General features: G+C 37.6%; 1 protein-coding gene and 1 non-coding gene across 2 annotated transcripts in view; both read left to right on the top strand.

The window, feature by feature from the left end:
* Window positions 1-21,386, top strand: part of hmcn1 (hemicentin 1) — an 86,140-nt gene that overhangs the window by 38,384 nt on the left and 26,370 nt on the right. The window contains exons 16-46 of the mRNA XM_042006958.1: window positions 979-1,170; window positions 1,253-1,348; window positions 2,621-2,748; window positions 2,830-2,974; window positions 4,387-4,499; window positions 5,581-5,740; window positions 6,427-6,595; window positions 7,556-7,683; window positions 7,998-8,249; window positions 8,505-8,600; window positions 9,233-9,427; window positions 9,530-9,660; window positions 10,574-10,721; window positions 11,099-11,225; window positions 11,337-11,491; window positions 11,594-11,872; window positions 12,452-12,733; window positions 13,326-13,434; window positions 13,525-13,694; window positions 13,925-14,079; window positions 14,616-14,739; window positions 14,913-15,014; window positions 16,094-16,270; window positions 16,409-16,560; window positions 16,956-17,079; window positions 18,524-18,699; window positions 18,877-18,973; window positions 19,296-19,418; window positions 19,520-19,675; window positions 20,161-20,442; window positions 20,572-20,739. Of these exons, the coding sequence (XP_041862892.1) occupies window positions 979-1,170; window positions 1,253-1,348; window positions 2,621-2,748; window positions 2,830-2,974; window positions 4,387-4,499; window positions 5,581-5,740; window positions 6,427-6,595; window positions 7,556-7,683; window positions 7,998-8,249; window positions 8,505-8,600; window positions 9,233-9,427; window positions 9,530-9,660; window positions 10,574-10,721; window positions 11,099-11,225; window positions 11,337-11,491; window positions 11,594-11,872; window positions 12,452-12,733; window positions 13,326-13,434; window positions 13,525-13,694; window positions 13,925-14,079; window positions 14,616-14,739; window positions 14,913-15,014; window positions 16,094-16,270; window positions 16,409-16,560; window positions 16,956-17,079; window positions 18,524-18,699; window positions 18,877-18,973; window positions 19,296-19,418; window positions 19,520-19,675; window positions 20,161-20,442; window positions 20,572-20,739 (4,911 nt within the window). The remainder of the gene's footprint in view (window positions 1-978; window positions 1,171-1,252; window positions 1,349-2,620; window positions 2,749-2,829; window positions 2,975-4,386; window positions 4,500-5,580; window positions 5,741-6,426; window positions 6,596-7,555; window positions 7,684-7,997; window positions 8,250-8,504; window positions 8,601-9,232; window positions 9,428-9,529; window positions 9,661-10,573; window positions 10,722-11,098; window positions 11,226-11,336; window positions 11,492-11,593; window positions 11,873-12,451; window positions 12,734-13,325; window positions 13,435-13,524; window positions 13,695-13,924; window positions 14,080-14,615; window positions 14,740-14,912; window positions 15,015-16,093; window positions 16,271-16,408; window positions 16,561-16,955; window positions 17,080-18,523; window positions 18,700-18,876; window positions 18,974-19,295; window positions 19,419-19,519; window positions 19,676-20,160; window positions 20,443-20,571; window positions 20,740-21,386) is intronic.
* Window positions 17,496-17,577, top strand: trnas-aga. Its single transcript has one exon. It is a non-coding gene; the product is annotated as a tRNA-Ser (tRNA).

Here is a 21,386-nt window from a genome sequence, read left to right as displayed (position 1 = left end):
AAACTTTAACAAAATACATTTGAACTAAAAGTTAATTAGCAGAAACTAATTGAGAGCTTCAGTGGGTTACCAGTTCTTTGTTGCAGCTTTTTTTTGGAGTCTGCATCCCTTAGGATCCCTTAGCTGAATTTCATAGATGCCATGTGTGTCATGAATGGCAGCGGAGGTGAGGACCCAAATGTAGGCAGAATCAGGCAGGAGTCAGAATCAGTAAAGGTAAAGGTAAAAGGGTTTAATTTCCAAAATCCAGGACAGGGAACCACACACGACAGGGAGTTAACCAAAAAGATCTGACAAGGAGTAACTGAAAACCCAGAACTTAAATACACAGACTGTCAAATTAAACACAGGTGACGTGCATGAGCAATCAGACAAGGTGCGCTAATGAACAGAAACCAAAGAAACACAAAACTAAGCCCCGAACACCAAAAACCAAGAACAAAAACTAGAAACATGACCAAAACTAAACACATGAAGTCAGAACCGAAACCATAAACCATGACAATGTGTGGCCATATGTGATGAACTAAAGATGATGTGTCTTTTTATAAAAAGAAAAGACAAATGCAAGGACTGAATCTTGGCAGCACTTTATTTAGAGGCTAAAATAATTAAAACCTTATGTAATATATGTGTTTGCTAGTGCCCATCTACAAAGGTTGTTTCATGTCTTAACAGGTTAACCATGAACCATGATGTGTGTGATGGCTGTGTTTATTGTGTAATGATACAACGGCTCATTTTGTGCAGTTCATGAATAGTGCCTTTAACAGTCCGAGACTTAAACAGGTCTGGCTTTTATTTACACAGGTTTGTATTCATTAGCATGTATGGGGACACTTACCCATGGTTCAAAAGTAACAAATGCAACTATAAACACCTAGAGGTCCATAAATCTTGTGTGAATACTAAATTTATTCCATCTGCTGTATAATGTTTCCTCTCTGTCATTGCTCTCTTTAACCTTGACTACTCCAGCTGCACCCAAATTCACTCACAAGCCGTCAGATGTGGCCATGGACATCAGCTCCAATGTGACCCTGACATGTCATGTCCAAGGACATCCTGAGCCACAAGTCACTTGGAAGAGAGAAGATGGCTCCCTACTTTTTAATAGACCACGCATACATGGCAGTATATCCCAGAGGAGGGGAGAACTGCATATCATTAGTAAGCTTATCAGTTATATGCATATACATTAAACAGAAAAATATACTTGGTTCACATTCTAATGTTCCTTATTTTTTGTCAGATCTGTGGGTCGAGGATGAGGGAGTGTATGTCTGTGAGGCTCAAAACCACTTTGGGAAGATCAAAACCCAGGCCAGAATCACTGTGACTGGACTTGGTAAGGCCAGCGCATGCAATGTTTGTTTTTTACAAAATCAGTGCTCCTTTTCGTTTTCACCAGATAGGAGTGTCTTCAAGGTGAATTCCAGTGTTTTTCTGTTCCTATTTTCTCTCATATATGGGTGAAAAGCACAAATAGGCCCAAACCATTCCCAGTAGAATCCACACTGAGACCACACTCATTACCGAGAACTGATGAAAAGCTAAAAAGAACATTATCCTCCCCTATGTGATTGTCAGTCATCATCTAAGTTTGGGGTGTCCAGCTCCGGTCCTCAAGGGCCACAGTCCTGCAGGTTTTCCATGTTTCTCTGCTCATAGTCATAGTCCATTAAACCTTTTTTTTCCAGTTTGGAAAAGAACTAACCCAAAACACTGTTTTAGAGAGCTTCTTTTCTAAACCTGTTCTGCAAAAGAACTTAATTCTCCTGACTTCTGATAAGAATCAAAGCCTGACACTTCCAGAAACAAGGACATTTGCCCAATAATATCACATTAATAGTCAAGGTGCTGCTCAGTTTAGATCTAATTGCACATATTTTATTGCCAATAATATTTGCACCATAATTTAGGGTGAATTGAGGAAATTAGATGAACTGGGATTGATTCATTTAATTCACAAAACAGATAAGAGAAACTGAGAATGGTTTGCTTGTGATAACATTTGAAATTGATTAAAAATTGCTCAACTAAGATTTTGTCTTGTAAACCTTTGCTATTCAGAGACAAAGCCCTGTTAAAATCAAGAAAGTCATGAGTTTTTGTAGTAAGTTCATAGATCATTTTCTAAGCCAGGATAAATGTCTGTTGAGTCCCTACCTGTCTATATCTTAGTGCTTCTGTCTCAATCTTCACATCATCACATCATTCCTTAGATGTAGGCCAACGGTTAAAAATTACAGACCCACCCAGATGACATGTTACCCTCCCTACTGGCCCATTTCCACACTGACGACACTTCCTCAGAGGATACATGAGCCCAGTGCAGAGCCACATATACTGTAGTTTTATCTGGACAATAATTAGGAAGTGAGCGTTGGTGTATGCAGCGCATGTGTGTGTAAAAGTGTTAGATTTAGTTTATTATTTTATTTGATTGTTTTTGCATATCAGTCAGGGTCGTCAACATCCTATTATCTGTCACATCTCTCCGATGTTCCGTTGCCTTCATGAACAGCCTAAACCATTGAGATTAAATGTGATTTTCAATAATTTGTCATTGTCCTGTCAGACTCCTGGATTATTTACATAAGCTGTGTACAATCTGCAGTTTCACCTGTCATTGCGATGAGTCCAGCTGTGCTCAGTGTAACTGAGGATCAGCAGGTAACTCTTCCCTGTGTGCTGCTGGCTGGAAATCCACTGCCTGAAAGACAGTGGCTACACAACTATGGCCTGGTGAGAACAGTTTACAGTTTTACCGCTTACATGCAAGCAACTTGGGATTTATTTAAATGTTTTTAAACCACAATCTGTTAGGTGGCCTCAGACCAGTATGTAACAGTGAGGAGGGACGGCAGTCTACATATTGAGAGAGTTCGGCTGGATGATGCAGGCGACTACATGTGTTTGGCTGAGAATGTTGTCGGGGCCACCAACCAAACAACTACTGTCAATGTCCACGGTATTGTAACCACCCTGCAGACAAGAGTATAGTAAAAAGAAAGAAAGAAAGAGAAAGTAAAAAAAAAAACATAAAATAAAATAAATAAAGGTCAATCTTTACTGTATTCTTTCAATTACTTTGTGGAGTGTCTGAACGGCATGTCATGCTAGGTCAGTTTTTGTTGTCTTCTCTTGGTATATTCTCAGGGACATTAATATAAGCAAACAGACAAACAGATTCAGCCATTTCAATTATAATTTTTAAATAAATAAATCATTTTTAAATGGGAGCAGCATTTCTAGGTGGCTGTATCTGAATATGTCATATATATTACACATTACATTTAGGATGGGTTTGTACTGGAAAAAAATTTCATTGCACCTGTTGCAATGACAATAAAGTTTCATTCATTCATTCATTCATTCATTCATATTAATTCTAAACATAAAAATCATATTATATGAATATTTGTTTTAGGATTTTGTAAAAAAAAAAAAAAAAGAACAAATTATTTTTACCCTATATTTGCATTAAAACTATTTATGGGCAAAGCTTTATTTTATCATTGAGGACCATGGTGAGAGGAGCAGTAGTGATTTGACATTATTTAACATATCAGCAGTTAATGGCTTTAAGTTGAGATAAAAGGTTGCAGAACAATCATTAATTTTACTGCAGAAACATTATCAATTTTAAATCCCCGGCCGTAGTCGGGAACTGGGACAGTTTCTGGACTTGTGCCATAGAGAAATTTATTAATTTCACCTCTGCTTTTTCTGTCAGAATAAGTCCAGACACCCTGAGAAAAAAAGGTCTGCAAACGCTTCTCATGAATAGGATTATCTTTGAGGTTGCATTACAGCCAGGAACTGCTGAGTAAGGGTTGGCAGATCTTAAATCACAATGAATGGAAGCTAAAAAAATGTGTTTTCCATTTAAACTACAGACATATGTTGCCAGATTCTACCAACTTATATGGGCAGAGTTTGCAGCAAGGATATAGTTCTTAAAATTAGGTCAGTCCTATTAATGCAGATGAACCATTTTAATTTGACTTCTGTAGTTGGTGTGAAGCTGAATTTGCTTTAACTGAAGTATTTATCACAGAGGTTACAAGAAGTGTGGAAAAAATGCATATAGCGCATTGTATTTTGTAACAAATACCACAACAAATTTAAAATAGTAAACAGGAAAGGGAAGAGTAAAGTGGATTAAACAAATATTTTAAATACTGTTTATTTAATTGAATGTAGACTTTCTCCAGTTGCAGCTGAGACACACAATTAATTTGGTGAAACAATTACAGAGACCACCAAGCACATAGTTAATGCTCTACTGTCTTCATTATGCATCCAGGTAAATCAGTAAATATTTGATAAAGATTTAAAAACAAGTTAAATTTACTATGTTTTGTCCTTGTTTCTTGACAGTTATTCCTACTATTCAGTATGGCCCGCAGGTATTTAGCACTATTGAAGGAACACCCATATCTCTGCCATGCCGTGCCAGTGGTGTACCAAGTCCTGACATCACTTGGACCAAGGTATATACAAATATTATTTCTATTTTTAAATGCTAATGAGAAGGCCAGTTCTGTCACTTTAGTGCTTTAAAGAATTTCTTTTTTTATGCTAATCAAATCATTTTTGATGGGAATGATTAATAACGTCCTGAAACACAAACTACTACTTGCATGAATATGCATATTTATATAATTCTTTATTCATTGTACTTTGCTTTTCCTATGTATAAATTGTGACTCAGTGCTGATATGCAGCAAATTTTAGGAGTTGTATGCATGTAGCATGTAGCTTGTAGCATGTAGCATGTAGCATGTAGCATGTAGCTTGGAGTTTTCAACAGTGATGAGCTCCTCTTGAAAGAATCCAGCTGGAACAGTTTTGTTAGCTGTTTTGTATCAAAGGTCAGGACTAATATGTCTTCTCAGTTCAGGTCTAGCTTCACTGATGGGCACTGATAAGACAATATTACCTGAATGGAAAATACCCAGCTGTCTCTGTGAGCATGTGTGTGTGTGTAGCTAATGTGCTGCACTATCAAATCAGCTCTACAAGTGTTTATTTATTATGTGGAGTGTGTTCAGCCTTTAAATGTGCAGTTGTTTGTTAGTTAAATGTGTGTTAGTGTAAAATATAAGCAAGTTTGTATTTGTGAACCGTGCCTCCCTCTTTTCCATTTTCAACACTAGTTTCTTGGAGTTGTAAAACCTTTGCTGTTAAAGTAAACAGGACAGCTGGGACGTATGAAACATGACGCTGCAAAGTTCTGAACCAGCTCTGCAAATATGATTCTTTTGTTTTCCTTTCTGGAAAAAAAACTTCTTCTTTTTAACATTAGCTATGGTAGGCTAGCCACATCAGATCCAAGAGGAAAGGCCAGATATGACGTAGTCCTAAAGCAGTAACATAACATTTGGTTTGTTTTGGTTTGTTTGACTAAATAATTATTAATGTTTCATTCATAGCATTTTTGTTTAACTGTGTGGAAGAGAATCAAATCATAAATTTAAGCACCCTTGAACACCACGTCCAGTTTTAATAAAGCTGATTGAATGAAATAAACTCTGGCTGCCGCCCTTTCCCTGCTGTAACTTATTTGTTTAGGGTGGAGAGCTGCTGAGCATGGGTGGTCCAGCTTTCGCTCTGGATTCTGATGGCAGCCTCGTCATCACTTCTCCTTCTGGAAATGAAACTGGAGAATTTATCTGCACAGCTACCAATGCTGCTGGCTATGCATCCAGAAAGGTCCAGCTCACAGTCTATGGTAAACATCTCATCAGATGAGAGCTTTGTGAAGTCAAAAGAAAAATAAAGGAGCTAAATGTAGCATTTCACCTTAGCAAGTTATTATTTAATTAGTTCTGAGACATTAAAGAAAGCACCCAATCTTTTCTAAATAATTATGTGTTTTTTAAGACATGATGTAAACTGTGGACACCTACATGGTGTGCCATCTGTATTTTATCTTCTATTTTCAGTTACTTTCATCATAAAAATTACCCAAACTATTACAGCAGACCTTATTCTCTAGCATGTGTTATATGACAACATTTTTTTTTATCCAAGATTTAAGATTCAGTTTATTTGTCATTACACAACACAAGCTTGCACAACAAAATTACAGACATGGTCTCTAATTGTGGTCTGTTTGGTCTGTTAAATTCACCAGCTACAATAAAATACCATGTGGTTGGTTTGTCATGTAACATCTCATGACCTCATCCACTTCCTTTTGAGCATTTTTTCCCTTTTATACTTCCATCTACGGGAGAGCACACAGCAGAACTACATAGCAAAACAATGCGATTAACATTCCAGTCAAAACAAACACACAAAAAACACAATTTGGCAGCATCTGAGCTTAAAACACCACAGATGCATACAGATCTAAAAACCTATTAATAAGGAGTATTTGGAATTGATTAAATCTGTCTGTGTTTGCCTGACTAGTGCGACCTAGGCCCAGTGCTGGTGGTCCTGCTGGAGGCTCAGCAGAACCAGTGAGGATGACAGTGATTGAAGGGGAAGATGCTGTTTTGCCTTGTGATGTCCACAGTATCCCACCTCCAACCATCAGCTGGGCAAAAGAGAAGCAGCTCATCTCTCCTTACTCACCCAGGTAAAATATATTTACTATACAATTTTTAATTTATTTTAAAAAATTTTGTTGTTGTTTTTATTAATTTTTTTTTATTATTACAATAGTCTTAAAACTGCAGGCAACAGTTCATTAGAAATAATCATAATTTTAAAGTGGAGTCATTGTATGAGCTTAATAATACCTCTATGTACCATTACCACAGTATATATGACAAAGGTGGTCATATGTGTCAGGAAACAATCAGGGAAAATGTCTCTAAACTAAAACTTAAACTACAGGTCTCCTCAGTTCCCAAACAATTCTGGAGGATAATTAAAAGAAAATATGTGTTTTAGATTGAGGATTTCAATAACACATGGCCTGGGAGCCACAAGCAGCCCACGGACCAACCCATTTTGTAAAAAATACAACATATTTTTAAAGAATGTTTGAGCTGGAAAGAGAAAATAGTCTCTAATTTCACTCGATCCCTGCAGAGAGCACTCACCATGTTTACATGACATTAGGAAAAAAAAATTAATAGTCGTATTAGTGCAACTAAAACCAGACTTTTAAACAAGCATGTGTTTATTTGTCCTAAATCTTATTAAATTAAAGGTCTTTAAACTGGAATAACTCATTCAGATAATCATTAGGAGATCAAATAACTTGTGCTTTGTCATTCTTTCATGACCTTGGGTTATAGTTTGTGGTTTTCTAAGATGACAAGATGATGAGTGTTCAAGCTTTACTCTGTGATCTATTGTATTTACTGCACGCCTGCCACAGTAACCGTAATTATAGTTGATGGTGGATCACTAAGAATTACTGAAGTACAAGTTTACAGTCATCACTAAATAATGAGTGGAAACAATAAGTGTGTGAGAGAGTGTGCTTATCTTTATTTGGCACAGTATTACTTGCCAGGTTTTGACTTTAAAGTTTAATTTATTTCTGTCTGTTTCTGAGCATGAACGATATATCTCATTCTTCTCCCAGACATACCCAGCTACCATCTGGGTCTATGAAGATCTTGGAGACCAGAGTGTCAGACAGTGGGCTTTATATTTGTGTTGCCTCCAATATTGCTGGTAACCTGACATTATCTACGAAGCTGAGTGTTTTGGGTAAGTTCTACAAGATCCCAAATCCTAATAATGAGTTAACAATAATATCATCACAAGTTAAAAAATGAGTTCCTGTTTTCTAAATCTACTATATCCATGTGAAATTTGACATTGTTTCATAAGATCACTTAATGGAAACTGCCCTGGTTTGGATCAAACTGGTTAGCTAAGTATGCAGTTTGTGATATGCATTTAATATTTTTATACAGTCAAAACTACTTATTCTATTTGTGGGCTGAAATTCCTGTGTGATCAATAACATGTAGTTCCACAAGAGGCAGAGAGAAGCTGAGAAAATCTTTTTCCTTCTGCAGTACCTCCTAAAATTCAAGCTGGCCCAAGAGTAATGAAGGTACAGGTGGGCCACCCTGTGGAGCTGTCCTGTGTGGTGAGAGGTGTCCCAGAGCCGACACTCACCTGGACTAAGGAAGGTAAAAGTTACCCGGTGTTACCTGGTGGTAGCCTGACACTGAAGAACGTGGGGCTGAAAGATGAAGGAACGTACACCTGCACAGCCACGAATCCAGCAGGCAGGGATGAGGCTCAAGTTAAGCTTGTCGTTCAAGGTTGGTTCCAGATCAAATTAAAAACTGAAAGCCTTCTGTTGATTAGTACGTTTGATTATTTACCAAAAGAAAAAATCAGCGATTAAGCATTTTAACAAAAGTTACTGTTTTTTTATTGTCTATTTAAATGTCAGCTGGTGCAATACTGTGCAGGACAAACTGTCACATATGCATTGTAGTGTGTTAGGGTTTGTATTTGGAGGTTGGCTTTTAGTAGATTATGTGTGACTGCGTTTTTTTTTCTTTCTTTTTCAGTTCCCCCTGTTGTTGAAGTACTGGAGCCCCCCTTCAACAGCCCCCTGCAAGAAAGAGTTGCTAACCAACGAATTGCTTTCCCTTGTCCTGCCAAAGGTGCAGAACTATCCTCTCCCACCTCTAAGTATTCCTGAAGAAATATTTGATCCAGCTATAATTTTGGAACTTGCAGTTTGATTAAAACCAATGTTTAACAACTGTTGTTGTGTTATAAGTAATAAAGTGCCATTCTGCCTCCTAATTACTAATAGCTTGGCTTTCCTGCAGCTCTGGTCTTCCTTTAAAAAAAAATCTCAGATTTTACTTAAACGCACTTATTAGATTTTTATTTTTTTTACTATTTGCATACATTTATCAGATGTTGAAAACTCTACTGAAGCAGATTTTAGGTTTCCTGTTTGTAACTTAAACAGAAAAATCTAACAGTAGGTGTAACTGACAGTACTTCCACAGTGATTTTTCTTCATATAATGCTGTAGGGTGATCCAACAAAGCCAGGTTCATTATGTTGTTGCTGAAGTCAACAGATGTAAAAAAATATAGCAATGAAAATTTAATGTCTTTGATTGATGACTCACATCAAATTGTTCATATTGGAACAGAGATACTACTTATTGATAGTTTTCATGTAAAAGTGAAGGCTGTAAGTTAATGATAAGATGTTATCATTTGGTTAGGTCATAATTAAGATTAAATTTGATTCTTAATTGTCCTCCTATCTTTTGCAGGTTTTCCTAAGCCAGTAATTCGTTGGTTGCGTAATGGCCAGGAACTTACAGGGAATGAACCTGGTGTGTCAATCCTGGAGGATGGTACACTGCTGATTCTTGCCTCAGTCTCACCTCTGGATAATGGGGAGTATGTTTGCACTGCTGCCAATGATGCCGGGTCTACGGAAAAAAAGTACCAGCTTAAAGTTAATGGTGAGTGAATTGTTCATTACGTCAAGTCTTAACACATCAGTACAGCTCTACTACAGCATTAAATTCTGACACATCTTAAAAGTATATTCATCACCTTCACAGTGCCTCCAGATTTCCGTGACAGTGATATCCCAACCAACCTGTCAGTGGTCCTGAACCAGCCCACCAGCTTGGTGTGTGATGTCACAGGAAGTCCAACCCCTGTCATCACTTGGTACAAGGATGGGACTCCTGTAGGTGCAATGCAGATAAACTTAAAAAAAAACAAAAAAAAAGCTGCTAATGCAGTTTTTTATGTTTTTCTTTTTTTATATTTTCCATAAAATATTCAAAAGTTGCTTTTTAAAAAAAGTAAATGCACACATCAAATTCACATTCTGAGTAATTGAGTAACACTAAACCCTGTTATTTCTGTAACCTACATTTGACATCAGGAGAGTCCAAAACAAAGATTGGATCACGCTGTTTTTACATGTATAAACTTAATGAGAAACTACAATGCCCTGTCCTTTCATTCTTTAATGAAAGCACTCATAAAAACTAAATGAGCTCTGATTGCAGGGTGTTCCATCCAAACAAAACAGACTTTAAAGCTGTGTTTATACAGTGTGTGTGCATGTGTGTAACAAAGACCAGCTTTAGTTCCAGTCTCCTGTAATAATAACATAAATGTGATGACCTGATGCAACGGTAGAGCTGTAGCACTGCAACATTGAATTTCCCTTTGGGATTAATAAAGTATTTTTCATTCATTCATTCATTCATTGCCGTATCATCCCAGTTAGTTGGCTGCTTTTTGCTGTCTTGGCTCCTGTATTAAATTTTCCTGCCAGACTTGGATGGGAAAATCAGATTATGTACCTTAATCTGCTAATTATGGGTAATCTAAATCACGATGATTTGCCTCTAAATGCTTTTGGCGCTGAGAAATATTTGAACTCTTTTCATGTTTTGCAGGCGTTTCTCAACATCTGAATAAATCTCTCTAGTGCTGTTTTTCAAATCGGCTTAGATTTTAAGTTTGATTTTTTGAAGCTATGATCGTAATGTTTTACTGTTTTGTCCAATGGTTACTGTCAGGCAGCATTTCCTGAACTTTCAGTTATGTTGTTGTGTTTGATTTAATTTATTTATGGTGATCGACAGGTAGTTGCCAGTAACAGCATCCAAGTTTTTGACATGGGAAAAACCTTGAAACTACTGAAGGCAGAAACAGCGGATGCAGGCAGCTACAGCTGTAAGGCCATCAACATTGCAGGCAGCACTGAAAAAGATTTTTTCCTGGATGTACTGGGTGAGTAAAGACAGTGAGAATCTTTTTTCCACTGTAACACAGAGATACTAATCCATGGCTAATCTAACAAACTTTAATAGTACTTTATGATGATATCTAACTCAAAATATGTAAATAATTTTTTTTAATCTGCTACACAAAGTTTGACAGAGACATAAATAGTCAGAACACAATAGCAATATATATATATATATATATATATATATATATATATATACTCTTTAGAAGGTTTCATATCAGTGAACTAGTACAATATTTTTTTTTGCTCTGTAGCAGTTTTAAGCTTTGAAGTGTCATGTGACAAATTGCTGACATACAGAGCCTACAGAATATTGTTAATTTGACATTTTTCCAACATACTATCTCTTTTGCCTCAGTCCCACCGACAATTGTAGGTTCTGGTTCTCCTCAAGATGTTTCAGCAACTCTCAAACAAGAGGTCACTCTTGAGTGCAAAGCGCAAGGGTCCCCCTTTCCAACAATCCAGTGGTACAAGGACAGAAAGTAAGTATCCTCTCATATAAATAAAAAAAAAGATTCAATTCTCATCAGGTAACACCGGGTTCTCACATCTCCTTTCAATGACTTTCATACATCTGATCCTTATATTTTTAGGCTTGTGTTTCTGGGTGATCCTAATCTAGAGGTCACCAACCGGGGTCAGGTGTTGAAGATAAAAAGTGCCCGTCTCGGAGACCAGGCTCGGTACCAGTGTAGTGTCATGAATGCAGCTGGAAAACAGTCCAAGGATTTCAATCTTAGGGTCTATGGTGAGTGAGCCTTTCAGGGAATCTATGTGTCAAAAACGTAGCCAGGTCGGGCTCAGTTCCAGAAAGTTGTGTAACTGTTTTTTTTGTGTCCTGTGGTTTCAGTGCCCCCGTCTATCAAGGGAGGCAACTTAACCACAGAGGTGACTGCACTGGTGGACACAGTGGTAACACTGGAGTGCGAGGCACGTGGAGTGCCATTCCCCACCATCACCTGGTACCGAAAAGGAGAGGCCATCCTGTCCAACCGACAGGCTCAGTATGTAGAACGAGGCCACTATCTAAAGATCCCACAGGTCCAGGCATCTGATGCTGGTCAGTACATCTGCAAGGTGACCAGTGTGGCCGGGAGGGCAGAGAAGAGCTATGAGCTGGACATCTACTGTAAGAGACTTGTATCTACATTTGATCAATTTTGAATCTAATTCTAATCTAATTGGATTATGAGAGCATGTTTGGCTAAATGGGCACACAGTTTAAAATCTTCAAATGAGAGTCATTCATATCCATATCATCATTATCTGTGTATCCTGAATGCCTTACTTAATACAGCAATGAATTTCAAAAATAAAAATTGTAATATTTTATAAGAAGACCCTATAGGTGTTGTATAGGTGTAGTAGGCCGTATAATGCCTGGATAAAATAAGCTGAATATGTACATTTAAATTTTTTGTCTGCTTCAGAATCGTAGTTTAAAAGTATGTTTTTTTTTAATTATTATTTTTAACTGGAACTTTAAGGCATGTGGGTTTAACCAGCTGAGAATATTTGGCAGATAATATAACTGATCATCTTTGAAGAGCATTATAAGGATCTGGTCCAAAATAATTTATACATAAAGCAATTTTACATGATGGTGACAGATGAAAGCCTTGAGCTTAGATATTAGATATTAATAAGATGCCTTTCAAGCAGACAGTCCAAAACTCCTTCTTTTTCCTTTTTTTATTCATTTCCACAGTGCCTCCTACCATTGTAGGGGGGGATGATGAGCCCACTGAGAGGAAAGTGGTCCTCACTAAACCTCTGATCCTAGAATGTGAGGCGGAAGGACACCCTCCACCCTCCCTCACCTGGCTGAAAGATGGAGTGCCTGTACGTGATGGAGAAAGTGTTCGTGTGCTTGAGCAAGGCAGAAAAATAGAAATCTTGTCAGCCACCGTCTCAGACTCAGGACGCTACATCTGTGTGGCCACGAGCATTGCAGGAGAGAAGGAAGTCAAATATGATGTTAGAGTTTTAGGTAAGGAAACACAGAATACTGCTTTATATTGGCATGGGCAGATACTGCACTTAAAGCACCAAATGAACTTGCAAATAAAGCAAATAAACACGTCCATGTTTGTTGTTACATTTCTCAAGCTTTCTATATTTTATAGTATAAAGCCTGCTACCTCTATACACTGTTTAATCTGGATATTGGAACTGCACTTCGTACAAAGGCAGTTTCATAAAAAAAATTAAAAAAGGGTCAAACATTTGATTTATTAAAAACTGTAATAGAGAACATTAGTTATATTCTGCATGGTTGTTTATATTTTGTTCCATGCCAAATAACCCTTATTGAATTGAATTGAAAATGGATAGTTTCACGTGGAACTGTGTTGTCATGTGTGCCGAAATTACACAGATTCATCTGAAAGTTTTTACTTCTACAAAAGCACACAGAACTGATGTACAGTGACAATGTCTGGGTCATCAAACTCACACATCTTAATGACAAAGCCAATTAGCTGTATTTTGGTCCCTGTTTAATCTCTGCATCCATTGATGACCTAGAGGATATCTTCTTTATTCAATAAAGCATTCTTCAGTATTTCTTTTTTCATTTCCAGTTCCTCCTTTCATCGATGGTGCGGAGGATGTAACAGACAGCACAGTTATCATCAACAGCCCTTTGGAGCTGGAGTGTGACGCCACCGGAACACCTGCACCAGTCATCAAGTAATACATCCGTCTAATACAAAAACATGAACAAACATAAACAAACACTTGAACACACTCAAGTCACTGTAAAAAAAATCTCCTTGCCAGGTGGTATAAAGATGGAAAACCAGTCAGACAGGGTGAAGGGTTGAAGATTGCAGCCAGCGGCCGACAGCTGATTGTTTCCCGTGCTCAGATCTCTGATACAGCTCGCTTCCAGTGTGTAGCCACCAATGAGGCAGGAGACCACAAACGGGACTTTAATGTGGTAATACAAGGTAACGTTAAAAAAAAGGAAAGACAGAAAGAAATTCTTAAAATAAAGGAATAATCTGAAAGGTTTTTCATATGTTTCAAGTTTAATTTCTGTAATTTTTACTCTTAATATAAGATTCAGGAAAGGTGCCACTTTTTTTTTTTTTTTTTTTTTTGCTGTTTGTTTTCTTTTTTCCATTCATAGTTGTAAAGTGTTTTTAAGAAAATAAGTCCATTCTCTTCACCTCTACAGTTCCTCCATCCATCCGTACGACTGGGCCTGCAGAGCGTTCTGTAGTTCTTGGCAAGTCCATCAGTTTGGAGTGCATCTCCAGTGGCATCCCTCCACCCAGTATTACCTGGCTCAAAAATGGCCGACCAATGGACACAACTAAGGAGCACCTTAAGGTTGGTTCCTGATTGGCTATTATTAAGACCTCTGACATGCACCGAAAATTGATGGTGACACTTTATTTCAAAGGGTGAGCTTAAGAATAATATGACAGCTTAACATGACATAAAGAAGAGTTAGCTTTATATTTGTACTTGTCATTCAGTCTGTCTTTTTTAATGGGAAGCTGATACTGTTTTCTAAGAACAAAATAAATATTTGCCTGCAGTTATGGGAATTATTGAGGAAATGTTATATTCTCAGTATTCTGATGTAAAATAATTTGTTTGTTTGGACATTACAGCTATGATTTTGATTTTAATTTCAGTTAACTCATTGCTGAAAATGTTATAGTCTTGCTTGCTTTGTTATGTTATGACAAATTTCTTCTTAAGTTGTCATAACAAACACATTATAAAACTTTGCATCAAGAACAAAAGCTTTGAATTTTTCTGCAATACGTGTAACCCTTTGTTGGATTTCTAAATTAAACTGTAATTAGAGCATGCTGTTCTTTATATCCTCTGTTTGTCTGCACCTAAAACTCCTATAGCTGCAGTCAGCAGGCAGAACTCTCAGGATCACAGAGGCCAGACTGGAGGATTCTGGGAGATATACCTGCTTGGCCACCAATGCAGCCGGTGAAGCACAACAACACATTCGACTCAGTGTCCATGGTAACTTTCAGATATTCCACACACTCCTTCCACATAACCCTTTTGTAGCTCATCTTCTCGCTCCTTCTTAAATTTGTATTCCCTCTTATTCCTGCTATCAAGAGACTATGTGAAGTTATAAGAATATCATGTATTAAATTCTTGTGATGTGTGACACTCTATTTATCTCTCAGAGCCTCCAAGAATCTCCCTCTCAGGAGAGATTATAAACCAGACTATTCTGTCAGGCTTTTCCACTGAGCTTGAATGCAAGGCCACAGGCAGCCCATTACCTGGTAAGAAAACTCTCTTTTCTCCTCAGTCCTGCCATTGCTCATGCACAGCTGGCAGGGCGTAGCTTCCTCAGACCACTGAGTTGAACATGACGTTGCAGCAGTTGTCCTTATCTGTAACCATTAAAGGAAGTGCAGAAAAGTGATCTCAGTTGTCTCCCTGCAGGCAGCTTCTCTTCTGTCCCACTCCTTTTCCTTACAGATAGATGAACTAGCAAGTTGTCTGTGAAAAACAATTAAACGATAGACGTCTAGATGTGTAGAAACGGCTGTATGTTATTTCAAGCTAAATTTGAAAGACACTCAATTTGGAGATGAACATGTTAAGCCATTATAATATATTAAATGTTCTCTTGGATTAAAAAACATAAATGTATGCCTCATGTACATGATTCTGTTATTCTTAAATCATTATCTTTTTTTTTACTTGAAATTGATTGTTTTTAAACAAATTATCCACATACATACCAACATCTATAACAATACATTAAATTAAATTATTTGATATACATAAAAATGCAGATATCCAGTAAAATAAAAGAAAAAACCTGGGTGAGGACAGAGGGTATTTCAAAAGTGATATACAGGAAGTATCATTAAGTGAGAAGACAAGCACAACAAATAATTGGATACAAACTGGTTTGCATCACTGGAACCAAAAGGATAAGATATGGGACAATTCACACAGTCAGAGACTACTGTCTCAAAGTTCTGGGAAAGATGGGAATTTTAAGGCTAATAAGCATTATAGATTTCCACAGCTGTTGTTCCTCATTATAAAGTTCATTTAGGTGGGATGTAGCTCCTTCCATGCAAAGCATTTCTGAAACTTTTAGTTGAACTTCATTTTTCCACTTCATTGCTATTATTATTTTAGCTGCTATGCATCCAGTTACTAAGATTTGTTTGTAAACTTTATACTAAACTGATTCAACATTAAATTCAAAAGACGTAAAACTGGATCACAATGAAGAAAAAAGCTAACTTTTTATCCAAAGTCTTTAATATATTTTCCCAAAAAGCTTTAATTTCTCTGCATGTCCACGCCACATGTTAAAAGGTCCATTATCTTTATGTCTCAGCGATCACTTGGTACAAAGATGGCCGACCTCTGACCGGTGCAGCTGGTGTTTCGATGCTGAAACGTGGCCAGGTGCTGGAGATTGAGCGGGCACAGCTGTCCGATGCTGGAATGTACAAATGTGTAGCTGTCAACTTGGCTGGAGCTGCAGAAATATTTTACAGCCTGCAAGTGTTTGGTGGGTGTTCTTTTTTCTTTTCTTTTTTGAAAAATGTGTTGGAATAACTATGCTAATTCCTTCATTTTACCCAGCTGTGACAACTAGACATCTAACAGCACTTATTAAGTCCATGCTGTCCACTGTTGTGCCTCACAGTGCCTCCGATCATCTCCAGCCGAGGTGGTACAGTAACAGTTGTGGTGAATGAAGTCGCCAGGCTGGAATGTGAGGTCACCGGTGTTCCCACGCCCAGTCTCACATGGCTAAAAGACGGCAGCCCTGTGGCAAGTGTTTCACATGGCATACAGGTGACTTGTCTACTCACCAACTGTGTTTACATCAAGTTGTAGGGAGGGGTTTTTTGTGCAATTTTTCATCTTTTCAAAACTAAAATTAGGTTTTCAGATAAATGTTACTTTAAACTTTCACTGTCATTTGTTGTTGATCTTATATATTTATTTAAATTTACTCCTGTTTTCACATTTTTGCATTAGTAAAAGGTAGGCACTATATAAGCTCTAGCTTCTGCCGACACTTTTGGTTTTCTACTTTTTTTCCATTTATTTTTTATCTACTTTTACTATACCGAATAAAGAATGAAAAAAATAAAGACTATCATCATACTGGTTCAAAATGAAGCATGCCATCTCTTCAGATTATGACACATTATGAGTGTTCTGGTCTGTTTTTGTCTCCCTCTCAGGTGTTGTCTGGTGGCAGAGTGTTGTCGCTAAACAGTGCACAGGTTAGTGATGCCGGTAAATATACCTGTGTGGCGGTAAACGCTGGAGGAGAACAGCAAAAAGAGTACGACCTCAACGTTTATGGTGAGAAAATCTATTTTCACTTGGCTGGATAAAACCCCACCTGTGTATTCATACATTTTAAAAGCAAACATTGATTTTGTTTTTGTAATCTACTCTTGAACTAAAGCAAAACGTGTTATCTTATAGAAGAAAATGGACTAAAGCTGAAAATTTTACAAGAAAAGTTATTTATTATTTAAGCTACCAAAGTCTTTTTAAACCAGTAATAACAAAAGTTTCACCACTGTCATAACCATTACATTAGAAACAGAACAGAGTCAACAACAAAAAAAAAAAAACAATTCAGATAATATTTAAATATCCTATTTTTGATCTGCACTCACAGAATATCATCCTATACACGTAAAACAATGTGTGATGTTATGCATGTGATTTTTTGGGGGGTTTAAAACAGTGGCTCACATATGGCCATGTGTGTTGTTGTGGCCGAGTGGTTAAGGCGATGGACTAGAAATCCATTGGGGTTTCCCCGCGCAGGTTCAAATCCTGCCAACAACGGTGCTTTTTCAGTTGTCCCATTGTTAAAAAGTAAACAAGGGCTGCCGTTGTTAGAGGGTTGCTCGGCTAAAAGCAACGACGTGCAGGAAAGTCAAATTCCATACATTTAATGGCCAGAGAAAAGCATTGACTTTTATAGATTGAGCGTGTTTAGAGACAGTATCTGCAGTTCTACAGTTCTAATTCACTAAAGGCTATTAGCTTGGGTAACAACAAGATAAAAAAAAAAAAAAAAACCTTGTCAGAAATAGAGCCAAACTCACTGTGATAATTGCCATGTTTGTTTTTGTCCTTTCACAGTGACTTAAGTTTTGTTTGCCCTTTAACTTTATTGCAACACATATTAATCAAAAGTTAAAACCTACAACAGGTCAGATTTGCCAAAAAAGGGTGACTGTGTCATGTAAAACTGATGAACAAAGGCTTGAATAAAATACCTCCTGCACTAGGTAATCTTTTCAAGGACATAATGCAGACATGATCATTTACAGGGTGGAGATTTCCTAAGTTGATGCTTTGCTGTTTTCAGTTAATTTCTCTCAAATGGTTGCCCTTTGTAAGCTCTGAAAGCTTACATGTCATATTCATGTTGTGAAAAGTTCCAGCAGCACCTTCTTTGTTGTTGGAGTCATTCCCCATTTAAGTGCTTCTTAGCAACTTCTGTGGAGATCTGGTTTTAATGAATGTCTCGGATATTAAGTTGCTCTAATTTATAAGCAAATGTTGAGCTGCTAGGAAGGAAAAGTGGTGCCCAAAGAGAGAATTTATTCTTTTCATTTATGAAGTAACTGGTTGTCTGTAGCATAACTTCACAGACTAATTTTACATTAACTGGCCTCAAAGCATCAAATCACACTGAATGTTTCACACCAACATTGATTTTTACTCGTAGAATTTACACAAGCTGGAAAATATTTTCAATGACTTGTATTCATGTTTGCCACAGTGCCACCTAACATAAAGGGGGAGGAGGTTAATGCTACAGTGATGCTTGGACATCCAGTGGAGCTTCACTGCCAGAGTGATGCCATCCCTCCACCTACACTCTTCTGGCGAAAAGACGGCCGTCAGCTCTTTAGGAAACCTGGTCTCACTGTCTCTGTAGATGGGAGTTTACTCAAGGTAAAGTTTGTCAGATGTTATATAACCAGCTCAGAAATGCACCTTAAAGAGCTCACATTTGACAGTTTGACTTTTGCTACTGCTTTCTTTTTTATTAGTTTGAGAGGTAATGCATGAATCAGAGCAGTATCATTATTATTATTACACTGAGTGACCTGTCTGTGAATTCATTGGTAGGTTTATAGTGCTCAAGTGCAGGATGCTGGCAGATATACATGTGAAGCCATCAATGTTGCTGGAAAAACCGAGAAGAACTATAACCTCAACGTCTGGGGTGAGTTTATAATGTTTTATTCAGTCAGTTCTTTAAAATAAGAAATAATTTTTACAAGATAACACTTAAATGAGCAGCTGATTTTCAGTGTTACGTGGACTAATTAAAAAGCTCAGAGACCATAGTTTCTTGTTTTTCATCTTACCTGATTTTTTTTTCTTCTTTTCAAATTTGCTTATTCTCTTAAAATTTTAATGTTGAAAAATTCCAAATAGCATATCATGGGAAAAATTTCATCAGTTCCCCTGCTCTATTAAAAAATGTCTCATTATAATTGAATGTGGTTTGACTGCTACCTGTTGGTGTCCTGCTGTCCTTGCAGTTTCTCCCAGTATCCGCGGTTCAGAGGAGGTGTCTCCTCTGACGGTGATAGAAGGAAGTCTCATCACTCTGGTGTGTGAGTCAAGTGGCATACCACCGCCCAACCTGACATGGAGGAAGGATGGTAAGTGTGCACATGTGTGAAAAGGGGGAAAAGAAGTCAGAATGAGAGCATGGATTCTCTGTGGGTGGCAGGTTTTAGCGCTAGTTTTCTTCATGTTTTAGGTTCTGAACTTAAATCAGACCAGCGGCTGAAGATTTTATCAGGAGGCCGTCAGCTGCAGATTTCCGGTGCTGAGAGGACGGATACGGCATCTTACACCTGCACAGCCTCCAGCGCATCTGGAACAACCTCCAAGGAGTACAGCCTGCAGGTTTACCGTATGTATGCCACATCAGTTCATCCAATGATCATATTTATTTTACACTATTTGGTTTTTATTCCTGATGTACTTCGATACAGGATGGTGAATTCTCTAAAATCTATATTTTTACACAGTGGGGAACTACTCTGGCATAGAAAGTAAAGTGTAACATAAATATGGAGAGCAGAATCAGACAAGCTACAGTGTGCAAATATACAATAGTATTTATAAAACACTGAGGAGAAAACTGACTTTAAGCAGAGCTTTTACCAAGAAAGGCATGTTTGTTTATTTTAAATTACTTTAATATGCAAATAGCTGAATCTTTTTGGTATATTAATGAATGTAAGATAGTATAGTGTATATTCATATAGTTGAAAGCCATACAGTATGTTAATAATGTGGATACATTAACAATATGTTGTAGAATTATTACCACAGCTTTTTGCGCTTTTTGTGTCATTTCAAAGATACACAACTCGTCTGCTTTTCTCATTTCAGTTCGCCCCTCCATCAGACGCAGTGAAGGTGACACTGATGATGTCACTGTGACAAAGGGGAGCGATGTGACCCTTCAGTGTGCTGCAGAGGGTGTGCCAAGACCAGCGATCACATGGCTGAAGGATGGACGACCCATTACAGACCATCATGATGCAAAGATCCTAAATGAGGGGAGGTTGTTGCAGATTAAAGATGCTAAGGTGTCAGACACAGGACGATACACTTGCATTGCTGTTAATGTGGCAGGACAGGCAGACAGCAAGTATGACATCAGTGTGCATGGTATGAATTTGTGATCTTTTAAGCTGATTTGTGTTAATTATTTGTATTTAATCATTCATCTGAAATTTGGAGTGTTAGAATTTCATTGTCTTCCTGTTCCTTTTCTTCACTGCCTTTCTTATCGTCCAGTCCCACCTAGTATAATTGGTCAGGTGCAGTTTCCAGAAAATGTGAGTGTTGTGGTGAAGAACCCAGTTGCCCTGAGCTGCGAGGCTTCTGGTGTCCCTCTTCCTGCCATCTCCTGGCTGAAGGAGGGTCAGCCTGTTAAGGCAACTAGTACAGTGCGCATCCTCTCAGGTCAGTTTGCATTTGATTTTCTGAGCTAAATGAAAAAAAAATTACTCTATATTTTCTTAGTACTTTCTTATGAACCTTTGCAAGGCAAAGCCAGTATTAGTTGAAATCTCATTAAATTGGTTTATAAATGTTTACACAGTTGTATACCTAAAGTTCCAAATCTTTCTGTTTTTTAAGATAATTAATTAATGAGCAAAATAACATACTAAATTCCAAACAAACTGAAGGAGCAAGGCAGATTTCTTCCAGCTACTCTGATGGGAAATGTGCGCTTGCTGACTTACAATATGGATGAGTTCGAAGCACTAATAAGGACACAGAGGGAATATATTGAATGCAGTATAATATGGCTGCAGGAACATATACTCTCATGTGCTGTGCACTGTTTTAAGACTGTTTGAGCAGACTGACACACCTATTTTAGCAGAAAGCTAGAAAGAGGAGTGTTGCACTGCTTTCGGTTTGAATATGTCTCAGTAAAGGAAAAGATCTGCAAACCAGATATTTAACTGTTAGTAGTGAATTTCTGTCTATATCATCTTTAAAGAGTCAAGACCAAAAAGAGTAGCTCTGTGCTGGGGACTGATCTGGAGCTTCTGAAGCTGATTGTCCAGAAAAGAAGGCACACAAACTGTTGAACATAAGGG

The sequence above is a fragment of the Melanotaenia boesemani genome, chromosome 14 (genome assembly GCF_017639745.1).
Source record: "Melanotaenia boesemani isolate fMelBoe1 chromosome 14, fMelBoe1.pri, whole genome shotgun sequence".
NCBI lineage: Eukaryota > Metazoa > Chordata > Actinopteri > Atheriniformes > Melanotaeniidae > Melanotaenia > Melanotaenia boesemani.
The sequence above is the reverse complement of the archived record's forward strand: the minus strand, read 5'-3'. Positions and strand labels throughout refer to the sequence as shown.